Source organism: Delphinus delphis, chromosome 4, assembly GCF_949987515.2.
Source record: "Delphinus delphis chromosome 4, mDelDel1.2, whole genome shotgun sequence".
Taxonomy (NCBI): domain Eukaryota; kingdom Metazoa; phylum Chordata; class Mammalia; order Artiodactyla; family Delphinidae; genus Delphinus; species Delphinus delphis.
In genome coordinates this window covers 91,046,155-91,066,724 of record NC_082686.1, presented here as the reverse complement: position 1 = coordinate 91,066,724, position 20,570 = coordinate 91,046,155, and the positions used below count along the sequence as shown (strand labels likewise).

Here is a 20,570-nt window from a genome sequence, read left to right as displayed (position 1 = left end):
TTGTATTTGGATGTAGGGTATCTTTTCTGGTGAGTTCCAGTGTCTTCCTGTTGATGATTGTTTAGCAGTTAGTTGTGATTCTGATGCTCTCGCAAGAGGGATTGAGCACACGTCCTTCTACTCTGCCATCTTTAACCAATCTCCTCTGTCTCAATCCCACTGTTAAAGAGAATCTTTCAGATTTGTGTTCTAATATTCCAATTCATATTATTAACTAAATTATATATAACTCTAGTTTGTCATCCAGCTAAAATTAGTACGATGAGTCTCAGAGATATTAACATCTTATGTCTTACTTATATCTCTGTTATCCAGAATAGGCTCAGTGAATAACTGTACTTTTCTCTACACGTTATTATTTCCGCACTGAGATTTTCCCATCTCAATATTACATAAATTGCTAAACCTATAAGATTAGTATAGAGGTAGATTTTTTAAAGTTTGTTGTAACTATATTTAAAAGAGTATATACATTCTTGTTGATAATTAAAACTCAGATTTAGACTACTGAATCTTTATATTTTGATATGGCATCAGTGTGACATTAGTTAATCTTTTTAGAATTTCTTATGGAGAACTATTCAGTATTAATGTCAACACTTGATCAGTATAGGTTGTACAGATATAATATGGGATCTTATAAATCTAGCATCATTAATTTTTTTCATTGGAATTTGAAATAATTTTGAAATTTCAAATAGTTCAAATAAATCCTGAATGCATGCAGAAGGTAGTTGATGTCTTCTTTTGTACTGAAAATTGAATTTGATTTTAACATAAAACATTCTAAAAATAGACATCTTGCTTTCATATGATTTATTTTTTCTTTGAAGCCACCTTGCAAGTGTGTTTCTCTTTTTAGTTCATTTTATTCCAAAAGTATTATGAGAAAGTGGGCGTGGACTATCCTCTTATCTATCTGATTTGTGTATCTCAGTACACTCCACAAGTTGAGCATGAAGCAGAAGTGTTTATTTCCCCCTTACCCCTCCAGAGGAAACTCAAAAGAATTAAAAGAAGTTATAGCAGGACAGTATGCAGTATCAGAAGGTGCAACAGGAAATTGCATTTTTTTCAGTTCTGTTAGACAGTATATGGATAATATTTGTCACAGGAATAATGTGGCTCATTTATATTGTATCTGTTCTTCTGTGGAGCTCAAAGCACTTTATGGCCACTCTCGTTAATCCTAATTTGACAGCTTTTGTCCTCATCTGATGGCCTGGGAGACTCTAGTTTTAAGGATGTCATTGTGCAGGTATTTGCAGTGTTCAGAAAACAACCAACTGTAATGTGAACAGATGAGAAGGATTTCTTACTTTATTTATAAAGGCTTTATAGTAATAATTGTCCCAAGAAGCCAAATGCTACATGGAATTATTTGAAATATTCTGACTTCTCTTTACCTTGAGGACAGTTTTCCTTCTGAATCTGGGTGGTTAATAGGACTTTCATTCTTCTAGAAATCCAGGATTGAAACCTTAGTTCTTACTCTGTTACCTTATTGGCACGACTCTGTTTAATGGGTTGCCAAATTTTGCAGGCTCGTGTAGGCTTTTCATGTGGACCTTTACCTTTCTACTTCCAGAGACATCTTTTTTCATGGAGGTGTTACTTCTTGTTGAGAAACCGCAATAACTTCTCACAGTTTTGACACCAGGGCCTTCATTTCAGAGTCTATAGGAAGCAGACTGTGAGTCCACTTCTGTTGCTTACCAGCTATTAAGCATTTCTAAGTTTCTGAGCTTTAGAGTCATTTCCGTAAAATGGAAATAACAGTAACCAGTTTGAAAAGTTGTATTATCATATTTAAAGTTTGGGAATGGAATGAGATAATATATTTTAAACACTGAGCTCTGTGTCTGGAAAAAATGGGATCTATGTGTGTTGTTTTTATTGTGTTCCCTTTTCCAGTTCTGTCCTTTTCTGCATAGTACTCTCAGATCAATATTTCTAAAACCCACTTTCATGCTACCAATTCTCTGTTCAGTACCCTATCCAAGAGCCCAGTACTTACTATTTCCCATACTGCTTATCTGTCATACAAGGCACAAAACAATAAGGACTCTCTCTAATTCTCACCTTAATCTACAACATACATGATGATCTCAGTTAGCCTTACCCCTCAGATGGCTCCTTACCCCTCCCTTTCACACCTTTGTTTTCCCATCATGGCCAGTTTAATCATGTTGATTCTTTTGTCTGGAGTCATCTCTCTCATTCACATTTTCTTTCTAGTTTGAAACTTGTATAAAATATCCTATCAAAGCCAGAATCATTCAAAACCTGACATAGGTAAAGAGGACAGTTCTAGTAATTGTTTTGTAGCTGAGCTCTGACATGCTGCCCACTTACCAGTCAGGGACTGATGTTAATTAAGATGGACCCAGAAGGTCCTTGATGTGTAGCTCAGCATATAATATGACATCATTGGATTGTTAGGAAGATTAAATGAAGAATCTAGAAAGAAAATTTAGGCCAAAGTGAATAGTCTTGAAGTTTGTTTAAGCGCCATTATCATGGAAAAGCTTTTAAAAGGTAACTGTACTTGGTGCTGTTTGAAGTCCTACATACAACAACTAACAGAGACATTATTCCTATCCTTAAAAACACCCTAGCTTATTAACTGGACCATTAGTGCTATACTGTGTCTCTCACTGTTTCTTTACAGCCTGTGCTGTGACTTCAAAGAAGACATTATTTAGTGAGATAACCTTTTAATACAGTAAAAAATATTACCTTAGTAAGAAAATAGGCAAATTTTTTTGGATGTGAATTTAGGCTCCACTTTGTAAAATACTTTGAGAAAATGTACATCCTAAACAATTTGATTAAATTAGATTCAAGTTATAGGACTCTTCTGTAAGAAAATTCTCATATACATAAATTCAGAGGAAGAATTAATAATAGAATATTTCTGACTTGAGTTCCATGTACACACAATTCTTGATGATCAATCTGTGGCTTATTAGCTGATGGAATTTTTTCCATGGCACATGTTTAAAAATCTCCATCTTATTCTTCCAGGTGTATCTTCTCTGAAGACACACTACCACTACAGCAAGATAATAGAGGGAAATTTTTCAAGTCATAATTCTTTGTGTGATTAATAGTAAAAATAATTTAAATAATTTTTTTAAGAAAAATAATAAGTCAGGAAGAGAATTGATTGAAATCTTTCATATTACCCATTCCAAATATGAGGAACTTTTCTGTAATTACAGTGGAATCTTACCTAAAATTTAGATGTAACCATGTAAATACAAAGAAGTTCTTTCAATATAAAGATGAGAAAGATTTTTATTAAATTCATATCAGGATTATAAAATTCCATATGTTATTCTGAAACACAGTTTGGAGAGGAAACTATTAGCTTATTTAAACAATCGCTCATGAACAAGTTTAGAATCAAAATCTTAGAAATGGTAATCCTTAGACATTATATATAGGATGAGTTTAAGGCTGTAAATGAGGTGAAAAATTTCTCCGAGTCACTTTCCAATTAGAGACAGAGTAAGGAGCAGGTTTTGGTCTCTGGAATCCAGACCATTGTCCCTTTGTTTTGTCAGTATTTGCACTTCAACAACAGAAAATACACAGGAAGCCAGGAAAAGCTGGGAAGCTCTTCATATAGATAGCTCGTTTAATCTAACATCTATATCAGAAGAACAAGGGTTACTATTTTTTTTTCCATTTTTACTATCAGAAAACATCTAAAAACTAAGTTAATCCAGAAATAATGCACTGGTTTTCTGCCTGTTCATCTAATCAGTCTCATAAAATAATGTGTTCTCATTACAATCTGGTAAGAAGAATTTTATTGTAAATTAATGGCTTCATACTTTCACAGCAACCAAAAAACAGACAAAACACATCTACATAGTTTATCTTCTATCTTTGCAAACTGTACTTTTTCTAAAATAAGAAACTTTGCAAATCATTCCAATGTTCACACGCTTCAAGTCTGAAATGGGAAATTTCTCGGGGGAATGCCTCTGAAGAGGATTGCTTTGCTTATATTACATGTAATGTGCAGATGGCCAATTATTCCAGTTATGAATCTAGACTACTCTCCACGAAGTAAAGAACAGACTAAATATTTTGTCTGTCTGTTAGTTTGTTTTTCTTATGATACAGTTTATAGTTTATTTCCAAATGTTCATGTTCTTAGAATGCTTTAGGGAATGAAATAGTCTTGGAGTAGACAAATGATGAATACAAAAGAATAGAAATATTTAGAGTTATGTGGAATAGGGAATCAGTTCTCATGTAACCACTTATTCTTCTGAAATAAAATTAAGAAAACATTTGTCAGTATCTGAATATTACTACTGCCATTGTACATCTACATTTTTACTTAAAATGACAAATTTATAAATATAAATTCAGTGATGTAAAACCCTATGCCAAAGGAAGTCCTATTTTTTGAGTAGAAAGGATCATACTACAAAAATATCTTTAGAAAACATGTTGTTAATGATGACCACCATCTACCTGAAACATAGCAATGGACTTTGAAGTGATTATATCAATGTGTTTTAAAGCTATTAAAAAACAAATTATTTATAAAAATATATTCTCATAATTCTGTAAATAATAATCAATTCAATTATAGGACATGCCAGATTTCAGCTAACAATATAATTAAATACTATGCTTATGTCCTGTATAATGACCAAAAGAAGCCTAGCACCTTGCTTAACTGCACATTAATCAAAACTTTTTAATATAATACAAACTCTTCTTTAATTAAATGTTTGCCAAGCTTAGAACAAATTCCAAGGCTGCATAACCACAGATATACAAATGACCAAGTGTATTTGTTTCAGGGGAGAGAATTATGGTAATTTAAATTAATTTTAGTTTCCTGTGGCCCAAATAATTTCACTTTACTGATATAAATCTTGAGTTTATATGTCTAAACCTAAAGGAAAATATTTTTAGTGATGGGAAAGCTTTTCTAGCTTTTTCTGAGCCTGTGTCATATCTGTGATCAGTAGCTTTGAATAAACTAATTGGAAAGGTAGAGCTCAAATTAAATGAACAGTTATTAATATAAATTAATCAATTATTATTACCAAAGACTTTTTTTATATACTACTTTTTAAAAATACAGTTGACTCTACATAATTTGTATGCTCTTTTAAAGTCAGAATATACAGATACTGCTTTATAAATGAGTATGTCACTTTCTATTCTGTTTAATGTAAAACTAAATATGACTTTTTATAATTCATCAGCTGAAGCTAATTAAATTATTTTTATTAAAAGGTAATTAAATATTTAAATATTATGATATTTACTAGGGAACGTGGTAGGGCGCTTTAGCTTGAGAGAGGACCAAGGAAATGAGGCGACGAGACCATCTGTCTTCATGTTTAGCATTTTGTGATTGTGCTATAAGTCATGAGTTTTAGGCTTATGAGTAGACGAAACTGAGTTACTCACTTGAATACTGATGTGATCATTCATTCAAAAAATATTCACTGTGCCCTCCCTTTTACTATGAAGTGTACTAAACCGTGGCAATAGACCAGTGAATGAGCCCTCAAGATATCTATACTGTACTCTGGCCAGTGAGCAGAAAGTGAAAAGGAAATTAGAGCAGAGCCAGTTTACTAAGTGTATAAGCAAGGACTTACGGGGGGACACATATGAGGACCAAGCTTCCTAGAGTAAGCGACATCTAAGAGTTGGGTAAACTGGCATTAGCCAGCTTTTAGACCTACAATTTGTGTTAGTTTGAGAGAAGGCAAGAAATATGACGTAAACTCATGAAATAGTAATTTTCATTTTAATTATGAGAATAGCTGTCAGTAATAAAAATCCTGTATCCTTAAAAATAATTATACATGTGTGTATGTATATACATGTATGTTTGTGTATGTATGTATATATGTATACACATAGAGAGCCTGGACAAGCTCTGAGAAGACTGCGTAGCACAAAGCATATTTAAATGTATGTATTTCATTTTTAATAAAAATCGGAACAACACAGTGCTGAACTTGACTAGTTTGAAGGAAGATGGTGATATAACCAGCAGGTTATGAGACACTGAAATAATAAAGGATCAGCTGTATTTACAAGGATAACAAAATGACTAGCCAATTTAGTGTGCTGGTCATTTCAGGGAAATAACTAAATTTAGTGAGCTAAGATAAAAGTGAAAAAACATCCACGCCGAATATTTAATGGTCTGATTTCTGTCAAAGTGGCAGTCCTCTGGAGAAAGTCAGATCAAATATTCTGGGATAACATTGCTGATATCAGCTTGTTCATTTGATATTTGAGTCTTTTTCATAAAAGTGCAGCACAAAATGTATTCTTCAAATCTCTACTTTTTAAGCTCTTTGATTGCTTGGTTCTCTGGCAAATGGGAAGTATTTACACTTTAGGTTTGTCAGTCTCTTACTATAATGAATTAGAATAGCTGAAAATGTAGAAGAGAAATTCAAATCAGTTAGAGACTGTAATATTTATTCATGACTGAAATAAAGTGTTGTAAATGTAATTTTGATCTTTAAATCAACAAATTTATCTTTGAGAAAAGAGCAGAACCAAAAAGAAATGTTCTCAGTCCAATTTAAACTTGCTATTTAGTGACAGCATATGCACAGACCTGTTACCCATTTTGAAGGAGACCCTCTGAAAAAACTGCTGATTTGGAGTTTATTAATATAGTCAAAGGCTCTGTCATCTTTAATTTGGGGTAAGGTGAGCAAACATAGTCTATTATTCTTCATCCTCTTCATCACACTTTTTATATCTTCTTTGCTATGAAAATTATATCAATTATGCTACAGAAAAATATATAGTGATTTAGACCATTGCTCATCTAATGTGCACATGAGTCACCTGGGGATCTTGTTAGGCTACAGATTCTGATTCAGAAGGGCTGGGATGGGGCCTGAGATTCTGCATTTCTAATGAGTCCTGCCCCTGCTGCTTGTCCAAGAACTACACACTGAATAGGAAGGATCTGCAGGGTCCATGGTTACATCATGTAGCACTGATCTTATGTTCACACACACACACACACAGAGTCAGGTGCCGAGGGCTGAGTTACACACCTCAATTTGGAAATCGTGCTGTCCTCCCCAAAGGCGGCACATTCTCATCACTGAGCCATACAAGGCCCTTATTGTTTTATTTACCAGCACATTCTTTACCTTATCCCTCCTCTCAGTGCCTTAATTCTGAGGATCCCAGTGTCTAAGATTTCTGGTCTCTGAAGGTTTATCTTTCCTGATACTGTTTGGGTAATTGGCATTGCTTTATACACTAACATTTCAGTTGATTTTAAAAGAATTCCGTCTCGCCACACACACACACACACACACACACACACACACACAAAGCTGGCAGCTAACATATTTTCTTTATATGCAGATGGGCTTGAAGTGGGCATCAATGATTTGAAAAAGCATAATGAAATCCTATTACATATGTACAATAATAAACCATTTTACTTATTTTTAATCTCATTTCTTCTCGATTTCAGCCACTGTGGTTCAGGGTCTAGGCCTCTGAGCTAATGTATTATTTTTATTTCAGTCAATCGCATAATGAAGACCCTTCAGTGTTACCTTGGTTGTTCAGGTATAGTAGATGGGATGACAGTCTTCTCATAGTGAAATTATTTATAAGTTACTTTTCAAACAGTGAGTCAATTTTGGGACTCTGTATATATATCCAGTTTGCTCTTTCTACTGTATGCATGTGGCATTGTACTGAGGATTGGATTATTGAATGGGATGAATCGATTTGGATCCTTATCTAGATTACAAAGAGTTCATAAAGTGAAGAGAGAACTAGCTATCTATTAAAATAAAACTTAGTGTCAGTCTTTATAGAGCCTACACAGTGTACAAGCTATGATATAAATGCTATAATCTAAAAGTTAAAATGCTAAAATATAATGTCAAATATTTTCTGGATGGTACCGTTTGCATCAAGGTACATAATCCACCTGATTTTCAGCTCATATCTAATGGGTTCTTATAGTTTATAAATGCTTTAAAATATAACTGCATAAAAATGGTACATGTATTTGGTTTTATTCAAAGTCTCTTAATCATGTAAGAAAATGAAATTCTATCAATTCTTCAATAAATGAATTTTTTAAAAATAACTTCTGTCTATAACAGTGTTTGCGTCCTGTAAAGTCCTGCTTTTAGTATCTGCTCTTAGAAGTGAACTGTTTGTCAAATTTCCATTAAGCTGAAGGTGAAAAATTAATGAACCACTTACTTCAGATATTTCAAAATGAATGCAAGTCTACTAGTCACGCAGTACAAAAAATCAAAGATTTTGGTATGTCCAATTACTGTTTAGGGTTCACTCACATTTAACTTTTAAATGCATTGTTTCAGACGCTTAATAGGGCATTGTGGAGGAAAAAAAAAGAATAAAGTTATTGATTTTTTTATTAACTTTAACTATATCTCAAAGATAATTCTATTTATATACCTTTTTTTACCCAGACAAAGGTAATTTTAGAGCAAAGTTAATTAGTGAGTTGATTGGGATGAATGTTTTTTTTTTTTTTTTTTTTTTTTTGCGGTACACGGGCGTCTCACTGCTGTGGCCTCTCCCGTTGCGGAGCACAGGCTCCGGACGCGCAGGCTCAGCGGCCATGGCTCACAGGCCCAGCCGCTCCGCGGCATGTGGGATCTTCCCAGACTGGGGCACGAACCCGTGTCCCCTGCATCGGCAGGCGGACTCTCAACCACTGTGCCACCAGGGAAGCCCGGGATGAATGGGTTTTGAAGGTTTTGAGAGTAGTTAGCTGGGGAGAAAGCACTAATGTTCAACAAGCATAGAATTAATAGAATTCTAATTTTTTTTCAGTTGTACCCCTGCTCCATTTTCTAGGCATTCAGAAAACTGGTAAGACAGAGACGTTAAACTATTTTTCAAGAAATTGTTCATCCATCTTCCCTCCCTCCCTCTCTCCCTTTCCTCTCTTTTCTTTTCTTTCCTTTCTTTCTTTCTTTCTTTTCTTTCTTTCTTTGTTTTCTTTTTCTTTTCCTTCCTTCCTTCCTTCCTTCCTTCCTTCCTTCCTTCCTTCCTCCCATTAATTATGGAGCTCCTGTTATGATCCTGGCAACGTGCTGAGCATTGTGTGTCATGCAATGATGTAGAAGACTTGGTCCTTTTCTTTAAGGAGTTTAGAGGGGAAACCAAAATGTTTTTACATAGCGATAATGTTAATTAGTAACGGCAAGCACTGAAAAAAAAGGTGCAGATATATCACATAGAGCTGAAGGTGTCAGAGAAAGTTTCTTGTGGAAAATGAGTTGGGCTTTAAAGGAAATGCATAGTTCAGACGTGAGATACATGAGAAGAGCAAGTAAAGTGGAAGGAATGGGTTACGTAAAAACATGGAGGTTTAAATCACAGAATATGTAGGGGGATAGCTTAAGTTTTAGCATAAGATATATGGAGAGGAATGGTAGGAAATAATGTTGGAAATATAAGGTCTGAGATGGTGAAGGGCCTTGATTGGCAAGTTCAGTATCTGAACTGAAGAGTGGTGAAGTCATGCAGCATTTAAGACGTTTCATTTTGTGTTGGCAGCATGTTAGCACCTAACATCCATGAAAACTGCAAAATAACAGACTGTACATTTCTCATAAATACTATCTCATTGTCCTGTGTACACTATAAATTTCAAAGGTAATGGCTGAGGGAGAAAATACATGCTGGGAGAACCATAGTGAGATGGCTGTATCAGGACCTCCCAGCTGGCACGCTGAGTGAGGTATAATGTCTGTGCCTTGAGATATTAATCACCATGGCCCCAGGTGCATCCTGGAGAAACAGCAACTCAGGACAGCAGCTTCCTTGTGGTCTGAAAGTCCCTTTCAGTTGACCTCAGCTGGCTGCACGGCTGCTAGCATCTTCTGTGTGAACCATGCAGGGCCCGATTCACGGGTGTGCAATCTGCTCTCAAAAGCGCCCACACCTGCTTCATTTCCCTGCTGTTGCCGTATTGAAATCCTTCCCACTGTTTGAACAAGAGGCCCCACATTGTCATTTTGCTCTGGGTCTTGCAAATTATATAGCCAGTCTCAGTACTATGACACGAAAATGGTTATGAACTACACTAGGGTCAAATGAACTATGCTATGGTCAAAATGCACAGTTGTATATCCATATTAAAAGGGCTACTAAATTATGAGACCAGCTCTGTGTTTATACGACAAAAACGATCCTAAGCTTAAATCTCATTACTTTTTCTTCAAAGCCATGACTTCTGTGATTGCCATAGGCCCAAGCTAAATACCACATTTTAGCCTTGTGGTTTTCCTGATGATAAATTAAGGAAATGCTTCCGTAACATATTTTCTCATTTATAATCTTTCTCCTGGAGCCTGTATACCAGTATTGTAGAGATCTGCACCCCCACGCAGTTCTACCAAATTAAATTCTGAGAAAACCTGTGGCAATTATTTTCCCTAATAAAGGTCTGAAAAATATAGCTCTGTATTCTCAAGCATTATTGGCTGCCTGATAGTCATTCCATTGTGTATTTCTTTTTCTGAGTCAGTATGAATATATAAACCGAATAAGCATATATTTTTTAGTTCTTTCCTTATGCAGAATTTATTCTCTCCAATCTCTTTACTCAGAGTACTTGTGTAATTTTTCTCTTGTGTTACCATAGTTTTTTCTCTCATTTTCATTTAATTTTTATTTTTTCAAAGTTATAGATGAATATAAATAGATATTTCTATAAAGCTTCATTTATAAAAGTGTGTCACCTTTTCTCTCCCATCCTTCCCTGTGTTTCTCTCCCCTTTGTCTGTCCCAAAGGCAAGCACTTAATTGCTTTCAACATTTTTAGTTGTTACCTACTTTTCATATTTACGTCTGTGCCTCCCAATAGTATGTTTAAGAGCTGAATACATTTTTCAGTTGTATTTATTATATTGACTTACCACTATGGAAGATAAAGATTTAATTTTCCTTCATAAGTTTCCATGTACCTTCATCCCTGACATTTGCCCTTTTCTCTTTTTTCCTAAAGAATTATATCCATTTTTGTATTAAAAAGTCATTATTTATATTACTCTGTGTGAATATTTTTCACAATGTACGATGACTGCATTTTTCTCGAGAAAATTTTTGCTCCCTTTGAAACTAATAGTTGTCTCATTTTATAGATTTTTCATTCTTCTGTATATCTCGAACCTCTTCAAATGCTAATTCTCTGATCTTGCTGTGAATATGTTCTCAGAACATTAAGACGCATCTGGTATTCCCATGATTTTTGTTTTCCTGGTGACCCCCTTCCTGACGTCCTCTTCTTATCCTCACTAGGTCTGCTGCTCTTGTGCCTTTCTAGGTTTGGCCTTAGCTGAGAGCTCTGACTTAAGAATGGCAGCATAAGTTCATTTGAAGTTCTGTATGTGGTGAGATGTATTGACTGCTAAGTGTCAATGTAGGATGTCTTGAGGGAGTTATTTTATTGGTAGACTTCCAGATTTTCAGTATTTTTCTATATTCTCCATCGCCCTGGTCCTATTTACCACAAGTGAATTATCTAGTGCCCAACCTGGAAGGAAGGATTCTGGGCACCACAAGAGTAAGGCATCTGAAGGGTCTCAGCAATCATAATACCATCCCATTTAAAGTGTGAGTCACCCTTCCCTGTGTCTGGTGTCTCGCTGTTCAGTGTCCCACTTTCAATCTCTGCTGGAGGGAGGGAGGACCGGGCACTGTTCATGTTGACTGGGTGAGTGAGGGGTTCGGGAGGAGAGACCTCCCCTCACAATCCAAATTTCATCAAACTATCCTGTTTCCAGCCCCTCCATTACCCCTATTTTAATAGGTAGCTGGTGTTATCAGTTCTCAAGAGTTTCTGGGTTCTGTGGTACAAACTGCATTGCTTTTCAGCTTCCTCCCTCTGCTGGCTTAGGTTTTGGTCTCCTTGGTCTGTCATATCAGTTGACACTTATCCATCTGCTTTCATGCTTCTATCGATAGAATCTTATTGCTAATGTGTCTCCTATTCTCTTGGCCCCTGTGGGTTGATGCTTTTTATCTCTTTGTTGTCATTTCAGTGGAGAATGGAAGTAAATGCCTGTGTACGATCTGCCATAATTGACTAGGATACTTAATAGTATTTGGACTGAATTTTTATTATGAAGTATCTCAAATCATTTTTAATAAGTAGACAGAGTATAACCAAGGAATAAACAAACAAGCTGAAATAAACTTACCACTCATCATTTAAAGACGTATTACAGAAAAACCTGCTCTTCAAGTGTTTTTAACTTCTGTTTACTAAGGATTCTCTTTCTTTCTCTTTTGAATACAGATGGAAGCTTTAGACAAAACCGATCAAACCTCACCTCTCTACTAGTGCAGCCCATCTCAGCATCTCTCGTTGCAAAACTCATCTCTTCACCGAAAGATAGAATCACACACAGTGCCTGTAGCCCTCTAGAACTTCCAAATAATGGTAAAGTACTTAATGTCTTTCTGTGTGTCTTCTAGTTTTTATAACTCCCATGATCATTATTAATGTCTTTTGATTGACATTTTTTGGATTATTCTTTTTTAAAAAAGAACCAAATATATATTTTTGTTGATGTGAGCATTTATTTCTCTTCTCTGGCTCTTAAAACGACATTTTTGAAAGTACTTTTGATAAAGACTGAGAGTTGACCAAGCTGAGAGATTAAAAAAAGAAGAAAAAGCATTTTGAGCTGTAACAAAGAAAAGCAGCTTTACAAATAAAGCATTTTGTACATTCATGAAAATCTGCTTAACACAGCTTCTCAGTTTAAGCTTCAGCAGTCTTGTTGCCTGCCAAGATTCAGTGGATAGCAGTCAGCTATCTGGCGTATGAAGTCTTTTAGTTGAAAGCATTAAAGCCTAATTCCTGCTGTTGACTAAAAAATCCCTCTGTCTTTACGCATCATTGCCCGAGAGACGCTTCTTGTACTGCAGTGCAGTTTGTCAGGCCTTGTTGGACCACATAGGATAAAACTCAACTCATTCAGCTACTGTGGTAGGGTGAAAATCAGGGGCTGTGTCTTATTTCTACCTCCAGCCTCAGCATTAGACCTCTAAAGAAGAGACTCTCTTTACATATTGTTAAATTTCTATCAAGTCGCTGTGAAAGTCAACTTGAGGGCTCTGTTTTTGTGTCCAGACCCAAAGGCTCAACTACCATGTTTTATCTCATCTGTTTTCTCCTGACAACAAAAGCATAAAAAATATGTTTTGAAAAAGCCTAAAAAAAAAAAAAAAAACCTGAGTACATTCAGAATTGCCCTTTGTTAGAGACATAGGCTTTTCAAAGTTCTGTATCTTGAGAGCCTCAACTGATTGAACATAGTGGGAACTATAGAAAACAGGGTTAAGCCTATGTCCTCAAAGCAGGAAAGAAGCTCTTGAGGAGATTTTTGTTTTGCTTAGTTTTTTCTGTCTTCTATTCCTGAGCCCCACAATTTTATAATGAGATCTATTTGTTAAAATATGTAAATAACACTATAATAATAGTTTACTTGTAAGAAAAGCACTGAACATTGAAAAGACCAGATTTAAGTCCAGATTTAATTAACTGATTGATTTATTCAATAAACATTTACAGCCCCTAATATGTTCAGCCACTGTCCTGCCCTCAGTGAGCTGACAGTCCATGTCAGCTCCATGACTGCTCATATGTCACCTCCCTGCGGGAAGCTTTCTGTGTCTGTGTCTACGGAAGGATATCTCACCTTCTAGTATCTTACGTTGTTCTGAGAATCAAATTAGGACGTTTAAGTGAGTACTTTTCTATACTGTAAAATGTTATGTTAGCAAGTATCTTCCTTATCAAATAACTGGATCAATTTCCCCCAAATATGTTAAATGTCTGCATAATAAGAGCACAACGAAGCAAAATGGCATTCTCCAGCTATATCTCTCTCTGCGCTAAGTTAGCAACATGTATGAAGTTTAGAGGAAAAATTGAGATATACTCTGAAACCTGTTTGTAACTCCATTGTTAAAGAAGGAAAAACCTAGGCCTGCTTTCTAAGCAGTTATGCCATATCAAGTTTTCCTCATGGGTGTGGTGATTATTATTGGTTTTAGAAATTTTCAGACAGAGATATATTTCAATCAAGATATTTCACATTGTAATGGATCCTTCTTTCATCATTTCTTTACTATGGAATATTACCTTTTGATTTCCCAAATACCTACTGAGCAGTCTCAGTGAGTTATTACATTTAAACTGATCTTAAATGTAGGATAAATGACCCTTAACCCCAATGTTTTAGACAACAGTACTCATGATACATCCAAGATAATTAACTTTTAAGTTTTCTGAGAAACACATAAATACGTTAGTTCCTCACTATGATCTGTATCGGGGTGGGACATGAAAAGGATACAGAATGATGTGCTATGTTTTTGAGCAATAAGAGCAACACTTGTAGTTTACGGATTTAAAAAAGTAACATAAAGCTTATTGTAATTACATCTGACTTGTATTTTATAAGTATAGTCTTGAGTTTCAATGTAGGAAAATCTTCACTCAAAAGTTTGGACAGGAGTGCATTAAAAATACGTGTGCAAATCAACTAATTATTTATCTTGCTCATTTAACCCTTTATATACACTTAAACAGAATTCTCTAGAGTCCAGACAGCAATGTGGTAGAGTTTGCCTGCCATGCTTTCTTTTTCAGCATCCATTTGCCCCTTCCCCTTTTTGAACTGTTGCCAACATTTCCTAGCAATATAGTATGAGTAGGTTTGACCATATCTTAAGTTGTAGAAGTAGATCCTGATTGGCTTGAGTCTGTCAGCATATCACATCAACGGTGGGATGATGGTTGGTTCAAGGATGATGTAAGTTTGGCCAAACAGAGACATGACTCAACTTCTGGACTTTGAATAATGGCTAACTTTAACAGTAGAGCTGAACAAGAAAGCATATAGTGCTGGGATCTTTCAATAGCCTTTCTGGGACCTTGAGAGTATAATACCTGAAAATGGAACCAACACAAGGAAGGGGTAGGTGAATAATGTGGAGAGAGTGAGTGTGAGAGTGAGACTGACTCTTGTCCACATCATTTGATGCCTAAATAAAGCCTTGTCTAAAAGCCAAATCTACTGAATTAGCCATATATATGAGGCAGTACATTTCCTTTCTTTTTTTTGTTAACTTATGTTCGATTTTCAGTTACTTCTAAACAAAAGCTACAAAATTGATACTGTAAAACCACACTAAACAAAATAATTAAATATCTGTATGCATGAAATAGACTCAGCTAAGTGAAGTGAAGAGGATGGTATTTGTAGGGCAAGTCCTGGAAGAACTAAGAAAATTGTATGAGGAATAGAAAAGGAAGCAGGAGAAAAGTTTCTTGCCCCAATATGTAGAGATTTGTTGCATTGATTAGATAATTGGATATTGACACCATTTAATTTTCCATGACTTTTGTAGGTCTTACCCATTGATTATATATTGTCAGTCTTTGTCCTTGAGAGTCAATCAATACATGGAAATGTGAATTTTCAGATATCAGTCTGAGCTTGTTGTTAAAAACCATGACTATAGTGAAAAAAATGAGATGAGAAAGTATAAAACCTGTTAATGTAATTTAGGGTGAAAAATATTAATGAATTGTGCTTAATGAAATATTTTAATACGCTTGAATTGCTTTTGATACATAGAAAAAAGTGACTTACTATGATGCATAAAATTTAGTGTCATTAGTGATAAGTTTTCACATAAGTAAATTTGGGTCGTATATCTTCAAATGGTTATATATATACGTAGCTATATAACACTACTATTTCCCTATTCACAATTATATATGTTCTTTGTTCAAAATTATTTTCATCAGAGTAAGATAATGTTCTCTGATAATTTTTATAATTTTCACATATTTCAAATGAATTTTGAAGATCTATATATCTAATTTGTTAACAGCCACTTGAAAGTATGCATTATTTTCATTTTTTGAACAGAAATGTAAAAAGAAGTATTGAACATATTATCTACAAAGTGTGGTTATTCTAAAAAATTTTTGGCAAATAATACATATTAGCTTTTAAGGAAATATCCACTAACAAGAAATGTTAGTACAGGTTAAGTCCAGCATTGCTTTTTGTTACATATGAGACTAACCATCCTGTTCAGAGTAGACTCAGTGTTGCTGTATGTGAAAAGATCCAAGAGTACATTGTGCTATTCTGTTAAAAGAATGTCTTGAGATATACGTTTGTGTGTGTGTGTGTGTGTGTGTCTTAAGTAGATAATGGAGTGGTATGGATGTGATATGCTGTGGCTTGGCTTTTAGAGGCTTTGTAAAAGAGAATTCCCCAGTAGATTTTTTAAAAAGTCAGAGAATTGAAGACTTGTTTTAGAGTAGGGTGAGCTTTAATAACTTCTAGCCATCAACATGGAGGGAAATATCCAGAAGAACACAAGGAAAAATGTAATGTACTCAGATAACTTCTATATAGCATTCATGTAGATATGATGGCCACTCTTAAAAAAAAAAAAATCAGTGAGCTAGACTGCTGTAGGAAAGACTGATAGATCTTCTGACAGATGCAAGCTAGTTGTTAGGAATCACTAAATGGCACTGATGACACCCCAATTTTATGGCTCTTCAAGCAGCCAGTTGCACAGTGAACCTAGGAGTCTGAGCAGGAAGCCGATAACAGAGTACTCTGTAGAAGTAAAGATCAGCCTTCATGAGCTGCCAGTCTGCAGTCCTCAGACAAAAGGGAAAAAAAACTTTAGAAATCACTTTGAAGGTCTGTTCATCAAGGGTCTTAAACAGAGTGAACGCAGGTGGGAAACCTATTATCCAAAGTCCACAGAAAGTACAGTCAATTCTCTGTTTCCCGGGGAGTACAGGTTGGATTTACGTAGGGTGACACAGATGTCATTCACCAGAACTTCTCAGGTTTCCAGTTTTCTGTCTTGACGGTTTTGATTTTAGGAAATGATTCAGCTTAGATCCAGTCTAGAGTTTTGTTTGTTTGTTTGCTGGAAGACCTAGAGACAATCTGAAATACACACTCTGAAGCAAAATTACTTTAACAAGTACTTTCCAATTTTTAATGTTTCTCAGCAATTTTTTACAGTTTCTTACATTCTTATCACATTGTTTCTTAAGTATCTGTACTCTTTCCAAATTATAGAAGCTCCAACTAAATTTCGTAGTTTATGTATAAATCTATCAGAGCAATGCCTTATCTTTATATTTTGAGGATCATTTTTTCATAATGGGTGACCATTGTCATTTACTATCCTAGAAACTGCCAGAGATTCCTGAATGCCTTTCTGGTTCTATATCTTGCTATTCCCTTCATGTAGCTACAATTCTATTTAGTATTATCCAAATATGTCTTGCAAGTTGTAAAACCCCAGTATACTCTAAAGCTCTGTGCAAGTGCCATCTCCTCCATAAAGAGCCCTTTGGAGTTCTACTCCAGTTGCAGGTACCCTGACTCTCTGCTATGCTTTTGGAAGTTATATGCTATTTGGTATCGGGATATCATACTCTTCTGAGGAAGAGATAAACAACTTGGATTTTCATTAGAATGTATTGTTTCTGCTTTATTTCTGTATGATTTCAATTCTTTCAGGTTTTCTTTACAGCCCAGGATTTGATTAGTGTCCCATGAGAATTTGAAAAGAATGTGTACTGTGTAGTTGTCAGGTATAGAGTTTTATATGTATCCATTTAGACCAAGTACCTTAGTCAGGTCATTCAAATATTCTGTATCTTATTTTTACTGCTAAAATCTCCTACTATAAGTATCTATTTGTTTATTTTATCTTGTAGTTCTATCAGTTTTTGATTTATATATTTTGAGATCATTTCTTAGATGTTTATAAATTCAAATATATCAAATCTTCCTGGTTAGTTGAAACACTTATCAGATGAAGTGATCTTTATAATGCATGTTTTAAATTTGATTTCACCTGATTCTAATTTAACTACATTAGCTTTTTCTTTTTCTTTTTTTGGTTAGTGTCTTTATGCTATATCTTTTTTTCTACTTTCAACCTTTCTGTATCTTTATATTTTAACATGTCCTCTTGATAACAAATAATTTTCATTTTACCTACAATCTGATCGTCTTTTAATTGGAGCATCTAATCCATTTAATGTGATTACTAATGTATTTACGCTTATATTTTTCGCAAGTGACCAGACAGAAAGGGTGATGGAAAATTAAAAATCTTTCTCTTATCCAATTTGCTGATCACTTGTTGATGCCTTCCATTTGCTAAAATCAACTTGAAGCCAAGTGTAAAGGAGCCAGGTATATGTACGCCACAAAGGTGAGACTCCTGGGGCAGAGAGCTGGGTAAAGGGTGAAGATAGATCTGGATGGACAAATGGAAAATATGCAGCACAGATAGTGTTACAGATGGTTAGTCTGCTGACTAATTGGATGATTTGTGATATGTAGACTGGGTAGAAAGATGTATAAAAGTGTGTTAATTTTCACTCTTTTTTTCTTTTTTTTTTTATACAGCAGGTTTTTATTAGTTATACATTTTAAACATATTAGTGTATACATATCAATCCCAATCTCCTAATTCATCACACCCCCACCTCCACCCCCCACCGCTTCCCCCTTTGGTGTCCATACGTTTGTACTCCACATCTGAATCTCAATTTCTGCCCTGCAAACCAGTTCATCTATACCATTTTTCTAGGTTCCACATATATGCGTTAATGTACGATATTTTTCTCTTTCTGACTTACTTCACTGTGTATGACAGTCTCTAGATCCATCCACGTCTCAACAAATGACCCAATTTCATTCCTTTTTATGGCTGAGTAATATTCCATTGTATATATGTACCACCTCTTCTTTATCCATTCATCTGTCGATGGACATTTAGGTTGCTTCCATGACCTGGCTATTGTAAATAGTGCTGCAATGAACACTCGGGTGCATGTGTCTTTTTGAATTATGGTTTTCTCTAGGTATATGCCCAGTAGTGGGATCACTGGGTCATGTGGTAATTCTATTTTTAGTTCTTTAAGGAACCTCCATACTGTCCTCCATAGTGGCTGTATCAATTTCCATTCCCACCAACAGTGCAAGAGGGTTCCCTTTTCTCCACACACTCTCCAGCATTTGTTGTTTGTAGATTTTCTGATGATGCCCATTCTAACTGGTGAGAAGTGATACCTCATTGTAGTTTTCATTTGCATTTCTCTAATCATTAATGATGTTGAGCAGCTTTTCATGTGCTTCTTGGCCATCTGTATGTCTTCTTTGGAGAAATGGCTATTTAGGGCTTCTGCCCATTTTTGGATTGGGTTGTTTGTTTTTTTAATATTGAGCTGCATGAGCTGTTTATATATTTTAGAGATTAATCCTTTGTCCGTTGATTCATTTGCAAATATTTTCTCCCATTCTGAGGGTTGTCTTTTTGTCTTGTTTATGGTTTCCTTTGCTATGCAAAACCTTTTAAGTTTCATTAGGTCCCATTTGTATATTTTTGTTTTTATTTCCATTACTCTAGGAGGTGGATCAAAAAAATCTTGCTGTGATTTATCTCAAAGAGTGTTCTGCCTATGTTTTCCTCTAAGAGTTTTATAGTGTCTGGTCTTATATTTAGGTCTGTAATCCATTTTGAGTTTATTTTTGTGTCTGGAGCTAGGGAGTGTTCTAATTTCATTCTTTTACACATACCTGTCAAGTTTTACTAGCACCACTTATTGAAGAGGCTGTCTTTTCTCCATTGTATATCCTTGTCTCCTTTGTCATAGATTAGGTGACCATAGGTGTGTGGGTTTATCTCTGGGCTTTCTATCCTGTTCCATTGATCTATATTTCTGTTTTTGTGGCAGTACCATATTGTCTTGATTACTGTAGCTTTGTAGTATAGTCTGAAGTCAGGAAGTCTGAATCCTCCAGTTCCATTCTTTTCCCTCAAGACTGCTTTGGCTATTCAGGATCTTTTGTGTCTCCATACAAATTTTAAGATTTTTTGTTCTAGTTCTGTAAGAAATGCCATTAGTAATTTGATAGGGATTGCACTGAATCTGTAGATTGCTTTGGGTAGTATCGCCATTTTCACAATGTTGTTTCTTCCAATCCAAGAACATGGTATATCTCTCCATCTGTTGGTATCATCTTTAATTTCTTTCATCAGTGTTTTATAGTTTTCTGCATACAGTTCTTTTGTCTCCCTAGGTAGGTTTATTGCTAGGTATTTTATTCTTTTTGTACAATGGTAAATGGGAGTGTATCCTTAATTTTTCTTTCCAATTTTCATCATTAGTGCATAGGAATGCAAAAGATTTCTGTGCATTAATTTTGTGTCCTGCAACTTTACCAAATTCATTGATTAGCTCTAGTAGTTTTCTGGTGGCATCTTTAGGATTCTCTATGTATAGTATCATGTCATCTGCAAACAGTTACAGTTTTACTTCTTTTCCAATTTGTATTCCTTTTATTTTTTTTTCTTCTCTGATTACCATGGCTAGGACTTCCAAAACTATGTTGAATAAGAGTGGTGAGAGTGAGCAACCTTGTCTTGTTCCTGATTTTGGAGGAAGTGCTATCAGTTTTTCA

General features: G+C 35.1%; 1 protein-coding gene across 3 annotated transcripts in view; it reads left to right on the top strand.

Moving 5' to 3' along the window:
- NAALADL2 (N-acetylated alpha-linked acidic dipeptidase like 2) overlaps positions 1-20,570 on the top strand; it is a 1,063,610-nt gene that overhangs the window by 620,428 nt on the left and 422,612 nt on the right. For 2 of the 3 annotated variants that reach the window (XM_060011116.1, XM_060011114.1), the window contains exons 6-7: positions 8,854-8,892; positions 12,329-12,472. In XM_060011116.1, coding sequence (XP_059867099.1) covers positions 8,854-8,892; positions 12,329-12,472 — 183 coding nt within the window. The remainder of the gene's footprint in view (positions 1-8,853; positions 8,893-12,328; positions 12,473-20,570) is intronic. The other variant, XM_060011115.1, reaches the window with a different exon arrangement.